Source organism: Agrilus planipennis, unplaced genomic scaffold, assembly GCF_000699045.2.
Source record: "Agrilus planipennis isolate EAB-ADULT unplaced genomic scaffold, Apla_2.0 scaffold6, whole genome shotgun sequence".
Classification (NCBI taxonomy): domain Eukaryota; kingdom Metazoa; phylum Arthropoda; class Insecta; order Coleoptera; family Buprestidae; genus Agrilus; species Agrilus planipennis.
In genome coordinates this window covers 1690388-1698299 of record NW_020439302.1, presented here as the reverse complement: position 1 = coordinate 1698299, position 7912 = coordinate 1690388, and the positions used below count along the sequence as shown (strand labels likewise).

The 7912-nt window shown below is 32.6% G+C and overlaps 1 protein-coding gene across 1 annotated transcript in view; it reads left to right on the top strand.

The window, feature by feature from the left end:
• LOC108744054 (leucine-rich repeat-containing protein 23-like) overlaps positions 1 to 6764 on the top strand; it is a 22452-nt gene extending 15688 nt beyond the window's left edge. The window contains exons 4-8 of the mRNA XM_018479655.1: positions 3187 to 3348; positions 3775 to 4015; positions 4124 to 4196; positions 6116 to 6240; positions 6619 to 6764. Of these exons, the coding sequence (XP_018335157.1) occupies positions 3187 to 3348; positions 3775 to 4015; positions 4124 to 4196; positions 6116 to 6240; positions 6619 to 6764 (747 nt within the window). The remainder of the gene's footprint in view (positions 1 to 3186; positions 3349 to 3774; positions 4016 to 4123; positions 4197 to 6115; positions 6241 to 6618) is intronic.
• The last annotated feature ends 1148 nt before the right edge of the window (positions 6765 to 7912 follow it).

Here is a 7912-nt window from a genome sequence, read left to right as displayed (position 1 = left end):
AGCCATTTGATTAGAAAAAGAACAAATTAAATATAATTGGGGTTGTAACAGTTAAACCGTGTTACGTAAGAGCTTTGGACTTAAGTCTGAGAGCTTTTTTGGTGAGAGCTTTGCCCAGGTGTGGTTTAGAATAGATATGAGAAATTGTTTATAATAATTAACTTACAATTTGGACATTAGTTTTACATATACTAATAATTATATTCTTTTCTTGGGTCTTACATAAAATTCCTTTGTTTTTTAATTAACCCGATATTAAAGATCATCCTTTTTTGTTTTGTCTTTAAAACAACGACCCAACCCTTAAAATGAAAATCTTAATTAAATATCCGTATTTATCTATCGGTTCCAATACCATTCCATTAGTCGAGATCGGTTCACGATTTCTATCCTGTCACTTAATGATTGATCACGGTGAATATGTTTTTAAGCTTTTTTACAATTCTCACAGATTTTTTTTCTCAACATATGATAAATGATGGGTTTACGTTGGTTCGAGGCACTGGCTGCTTTTCGAAATACAAGCACAATCGTATAATATAATAGTTTCGTGTGTGCGTCTGGTCTAATAGTGACAAGAACTGTTGAACCCTCGAAATGCAGATGTGAATTAATTCATTTTGAGACTTTACGAATTGAAAGGGTTAAGGGATTTATTATAGCTTTACAATTATTATTTTACCAATGGCGTAGTCGATTTCCTTTCCACTTTAACAATTTTCCAAAGATAACAACGCTTTCAAAATTTTAGAATAAAAATAAAAAGGTCTCTGACAATTATAATTAAAAATAAAAATGAGTAATAAGGGTTGTAAATTTTCCATACATATATTTTATTTTAAAATTGTGCCAAGAAATTTATATCGGTGAATCTAACCCTAATGTTTAGTTAGGTAATGGATAATTTAAATTTAAATTTTTAATCATATATAAATCAAGAATTATTCAAACGTATAACAATGGTTTTTTTGTATGTTTGCATGAAAGAAGAGGCAGTTTTTGCAAAATTTTTAGTCCAGTTGTGCCTTCAGGCTACGCTCTTGTTTCAAAGAGTGTTACCCTTTTTTTATTGCTACTTAAAATTTTTACTGCATGTTCAATAAATGGATGTATGCATGGAATAGTTGTGGGAAATATGTCAACAGCCCAGGACCTATCGAAAAAGGCGTCAAATTTACATTTTTTTCGATTCATTTTTTATCGATTGGTAACAGTGCATTTTAATAAATATTCAACCTTCTATAAACCCTTTAAGAATTATCAGAATGGTACCCTGACAACGGTGAAATACAGTAGAATTAGTTTATTATTACTCCGCCTATATTGACCAATCGCTTAATATGAAGTAATTGCAGTGTTTGGTTTTCATATTAAATTTACTCTAGGAAAGTTTGGATATAATGACTCCGTTTAAAATGACATATCGTTTATTACGACTGATTCTCAAGAAATCATATCCGGCTATAGTGACCCAAATGATTAATGATAACATTTTCGCTCATTTTTCTAACCCTTTTTATGTATATTGATATTACAATTCATCGTTCTTTTTCTNATCAAACAAGCACTTGATGCAGCGAAACTATTAAAAAAATACTTTTTATATAATCAAATTGATCCAGCAGTATCTCAAGATATGAGTAAGATGCGTAACAAAATACAATTAAAATATTGGAGCAGCAAAAAACATCAGACGAAGATAACAGGCTATACGCAATGTATGAATAATAATGTTCGTGTGCAAAATGTGTACTATATTAGTAAATGCATATCATTATAGAATAGTAAAATAATATCTTTTATTTCTCTCCGAAAAATGTTCAGTCCGTTAAGTGTCGTTATATAGAGTTTACACTGTATATGTAACTGATAAGTAGTATACGTATCTATATATAAATATCAATTACTTCATAGTTCTTAAACTTAATAAATATGAGACGCCCTATATAGTAACACTGACATTTTTCTCATTAAGATATTAATATTTGTTCACTGTTTGCCACGATAACATAATCTTTAGAAACACGAATTGGGATTCCGAGCGCCTAACATTCTGTCTCATGATAGTAGGTATTTGAGATTTTAATTAATTCGGAATAATTAATTCGGTGAACGAGGCCTCGGTCCCTAACCATATACGTATGACGATCGTTAGGAATAAGTTTTTTAAATCATAACTACAATCTGGACGACCGTGTGTTTTATAATTTCTTTACATCAACAAATAAGAATGTGCATTTGTTTTATTTGTAATTTGTCTTTAATTTCAATTTCTCTATTTCTCTAACTAGATTCAAGTGCAAGTTTTGCATTATAAGTTTCTTCTTTAATTCGAAATTTTATTAATTTTCTTCGGAAAAATCAGCTACAGCGTTAAAAAGCAATGGCTCAAGCTTTTGAAGTGGACGATCAGGTACCACTATAAATTTTCATTGCGATATTCAATATTATATTAGGGAAAACAGTAAAATGGGCGGTTAGATTAGGATCATAAGACTACGGTAGGAAAAGTCAACACAAACGAAGTACTTGTAATGTTTGACGTTTGATATCGTGATTTAAGACTTGAAGGGTTATTAAAGATGGTCTTAGTAACAAAAATATACGTAGACCCGATGTACATTCCAAATAAAAATGGAAAAATTATATTCTACATTATTTTCCTAATATACATATATTTAATAGAAGAATTAAACTCAAACAGGCCTAGTTTGGCTTTGATTCGTCCATTAAAAAGGAAAAAATTTTACAGTAAAGCAAAAATTTTCCTTAATTCGAATTTTTGTCTAACTTGAACATAACTGCTTGAGTTACAGAAATTTTACTTTAGGTACACTATGTTTATATATAGATGGGCATATAACTAACATTTTTTATTTTAAACTGGAATATAATTATGAAAAGTCCCTTGTGATGGTTTTCCTGTGGTCAAATTTAAATTAACCAAATATATAACGCGTTAGATTTATCGGAAAGATTTGTAAGTTCAGTGCATGACATGTTACATCCACATTGTATTATTTTTAATACAACAAAATAATATGGGGGTCTCACGATATATAGGTACTATAGGCATTACATTATTGCTTCTCAAATTTCTAACGCGTAATGTATACAGTTATGCGAACAATAACACAAACCAGTCCCAAAAAAGTTGTATTATTGATCCCTAGTCCTTTATAATAGTTAGTTATAATGAAAGTACTGTATAACGTTACAGATAATCAGGTCTATAATGTACAGTTTGTATCGGAAGGACTTCCCGAACTTAAACAATTGGAACTAAGGGGGAATTTTTTACCTGACTTTAGTGGTTCCTTCCCGACGAGCATCGAAAAGCTTTACATGGTAAGAAGCAATAGAAACAGAAGAAACTTAATTTGATTAGACACAATGAGGAGCGAATATAGGATTTCGTTTAAGAGGGGAAGGGGGGGTTGTTAACTATCTTCTAGAAAATTAATTCTAAACAAAAACTTTGAGTTGTCATCGGTCAAAATTTGCATTTACTAGGTCGTTTTTACGGGCATGGTAGAAACCAGTTCATTGGATCGACCAACAAAATATGTCTCAAAATTTAATTTAATCAAGAGCATCTAACATAACGATTCATTAAATTGCTCAAACATCAAGTGCTGTGGTCGTAAGTCAATGGGGGTAATTGTACCCATTGCTGTCAAACCATTCTCCTCCTGGACACAACAACTTTATCTATTTTCGGATTCAGGAAATGTTTTCCAAGTTAAATTATTATTAATAAAATTTCTATTTCAGGCAGAAAATAGGATTAGCAAAATAATATCAATTGATGTATGCTATTTAACGAATTTGAAGATACTTCATTTAAGAGACAATCAAATAAAAAAACTGAACGGTTTTACTGAACATCTTGTTAATTTGGAGTACTTAAATTTGAGACAGAACAGAATTACGAAGTTCAGGGAATTTCGCAAACTGCAATGCCTTCCAAAATTGGAAACTTTAATCGTTATCGCAAATCCTGTAGCTGGGGAAGGTAATATTTCATAATTATTTTTTTCTGTACTTTCTACGAAATAGATGTTTAAATAATAAAATCTAGAGCAATATCCTTTAAAAATAAATTTCATGTAATTACGATTAGAGAACAAAATGGCCGGGGAAGAACCAGGAGAAGAAATGTTCGGGGAAGACCAAGGACCTACGGATCCTGTCAGGTATGAATATCAAATACATAAATCATCTGGTATTTTTTCTGTTGGTATCGTTATTGTCTTTTTAATTTAAATTTTGCAACAATAAAAGGTATTTTTGGGCTTAACTCCTTATTCTTATGAATACTTCGTATTTCTACTAGATTTTAGTTTTGAATGTTTTCAAAAACAATTATGAGTAGTAGGGAGATGATAAAATTGAAATGGAACTTTTAAAATTTACAAATATTTCGGAATTAGTAAAGGTGGCGACATCTGTAGTTTAGTGGCAGAAGGTCGAGGAATATACTAAAGGATAGAGACGACTGAAGTAGCGAACTGCACCGGATCTGATCGATGCACAAATTCATTCACAGTCAAACCACTAGAGTACAGCGCATAGTAGTTTTTTAAAACTTTTTAATAAAAAAGTAAGTTCCAAAAGTTAAAAATGAAAATACGGAAAATATTTGGAAACAAAAAAATTATATATATATATAAAAAACAAAAGACTAATAGACCAGGAGTTTCTAACAATAAAATTTTAATTGGGAATAATTTGAATGATAGGAACATTAATTAACCAATAGGTACATGTATATATGTAATACATAAGCGAGATTGAATCTTGGCATAACATTAGCATATATTTCCCGTGGTACCAAAAAAGAAAACGGTTTTTAACGAGCCAGAGATTAATTTTAATTGCAAATTAAAAGACCATTTGATACGAGGCGGAATTAATTAATTGGGATCGTGATTTAACAAATGAAAAAGGCGTGTACCAACTGTTATCAATAATCCAATTAAACAGGGTCTTACTCTTATTCAGTGTTTCGTTCGTTGTTCCCTTTTTGTCTATCTATACCGCCCACGATTTAACAAAATGTGGGGAGGTTTGTAATATTTCCAATTAAGTCGTTATCTCCGTTGTTTCTACTCCTTTCACTGGACTAATTAATTTTGTCAAGACTTTTTACAGATAGAAAGATTTATGCATTGACTCCAGACTAATAAATTAGTTGTTGAGTAAAAGGTTTGCTCAAGTAACAAAACAGAGTACGATAAGTTACGCTAAAATAGCTGCTCTCTTTTTACTTTCTTATTTTTGTAAGTAATTCTACTGTATGAAACACTTTGGCACTTAATAGTATCAAATATTAATGTGAAAATTCATCTTCAATTATTAACCACTAGGTATAAATTACCTCAAGTTAATGGGGGAAAAATTGTTTCTATTGTTACATCCGCGCCGGGAATTGAACCCCGGACTTTTGGCTTTATGCACCAATGCTCTGATAACTAAAATTAGCGAATTTTTTCTCATTAACTTGAAGTAATTTATAGTGGTTAAAGATTGAAAATGAATTTTCACATTAATATTTAATTCTACAGTGCTACAATAAAAAGTATATTCCAAAAAGTCAAAATGTAATTCAAAACTATTTAACCAATTACTTGAGATTACGAATATATAATGATGATTTAGAAAATCATTTGTTGATAATAGTATACAGGGCGTTCATGGTTGGGAACGTTACTTTCTTTATTAATTAAACTGCTCAAAAAGTGCTTCTTGTGGGATATGAAATATATAAAATAAAACAATCATTATAAACAACCCCATACGGTGCTTTCACCTTTCCGATCAATCTTCTTGTTACCATTAGGGCAGGGTCGAATTGGTACCCAAAAGTAGCAGGTACATAAACAGATGGGCGAATAGGTTTCCTGGAGAGACGAATTGTCTCCCCCTTCTACTTAAAAGGGGTTGCTACTGAGATGCTATTACACATATTTTTTGAATATATATTAGGAAATAATATAAATATTAAACATGATTGATTAAATGTACTGACTGACCGGTTACCAATTCAATTCTGCCCTATCAAAAATTAAATAAATATTAATGTCACTCACCATAATTACTTTCCCTGTATTAGAATCCCTCTCCTGGTGCTGCTGCCAAATCTGAAAAGAATAAACAAAATGCCTGTAGCTGTTTCAGAAAGAGAAGATGCTTACAGAATCAGAGACGAGAAGTACACTGAAATAATGGCTGAAGATAGTAAGTCTATAGTTAGAACGTTCAAAGTTGGCATAGTTCGCAATAAAACTGTCGCATGTACTTTCTTCTTTCAACTTACTAGCTAGACTAGAGCGGTTGATGACAGAACGCCTATATTTACTGACGACAGACGTTATAGGGAATATCGTAAACATACAAGAGAGATGCCAGGTAGGAATTGCAGCGGACACTAATAAAGAAAAAGGAATAACATTACACCAATTAATGTGTAACAGAAAGAGATGCTAACAAGACTAGAGCAGTTGTATGGAATATCGTAAACATACAAGAGAGATGCCAGGTAGGAATTGCAGCGGACACTAATAAAGAAAAAGAAATAACATTACACCAATTAATGTGTAACAGAAAGAGATGCAGACAAACAGAATTTGAGCATCAGCACTGCCGTGTACATGCGTCACTATCCGGTACCCGACCGGATCCTAAAAAAAGTGACAGATCCGCCGGGTACCGCATGTAAACCGGGTACCCATCCTTCCTACATTGTAAACTACGACTGGTAGATGGGAACAGTAATTTCTACAAAATCAGATTTTGCTTTTAACTACATGAAATACTTAACAAACATTGTTGGTATTGTAAATAACAATCTGCAAGGAATTACAACATTTCACAAAAGACATACGGAATATCTCTGATGTACGGTGTAATTTTACTGCGTATCGACATTGCTACGTATGCAGGTACACCATACGCTGCAAAATTTATTTCGAAAATGCATTTACTTTTATGTTACAGGTTTATCAGAAAGCAGACGTAGAGTGCCGCGGAGTGCGGTGCGCGTTTTTACTTTGAACTTTCAATTTGCTAGCACTTCGCATTACCGTAACTTCTAACACGGTTACCCTAAAATGTCACCGTAAAGCTACGTTAGGTATTTTTATTGCTCGGTAAAATCAGTCAGCTCGCTCGTCGCTGTTCACTGGGAATATACGTAGGTAGATCTACCGGCTCGAAATTGAACCCAAAAATAAAGTAAAGCTATATTTTAATATACGGTAATACGGTACCAATTGGATTATTACCTACTAATTATTGAAATTTTTGGATTGTACAAAATACATAAAAGGTAGCATATAAAGAATTCCAAACAGAATTTTAGAAAGAAAGACATTTGGTGGTGCTTTTTAAGAAAGAAAACTTATTTTGAGTTTAACAAAAAAAATTAAAATTTGACTTAGTTGACTTGTTAAACATAGAGATAAACCTTATCCAACCCCTAGACAAAAATTTTCAGTCTCTCTCTCCAGTCTCTCAGAGTCTTTCTCTCTCTCTCTGAGCGACTCGACTCTCTCGTTCAGAGACTGGATACGAAATGAGAATCTCTCTATGAGCGACTCGAGTCTGTCGTTCAGAGACTGGACAGGAAATGAGAATCTCTCTATGAGCGGCTCGAGTCTCTCGTTCAGAGACTGGATACGAAATGACAATCTGTCTATGAGTGACTCGAGTCTCTCGTTCAGAGACTGGATACGAAATGAGAAACTCTCTATGAGCTACTCGAGTCTCTCGTTCAGAGACTGGATACGAAATGAGAATCTCTCTATGAGCTACTCGAGTCTCTCGCTCAGAGACCGGATACGAAATGAGAATCTCTCTATGAGCGACTCGAGTCTCTCGTTTAGGCTGGATACGAAATGAGAATCTCTCT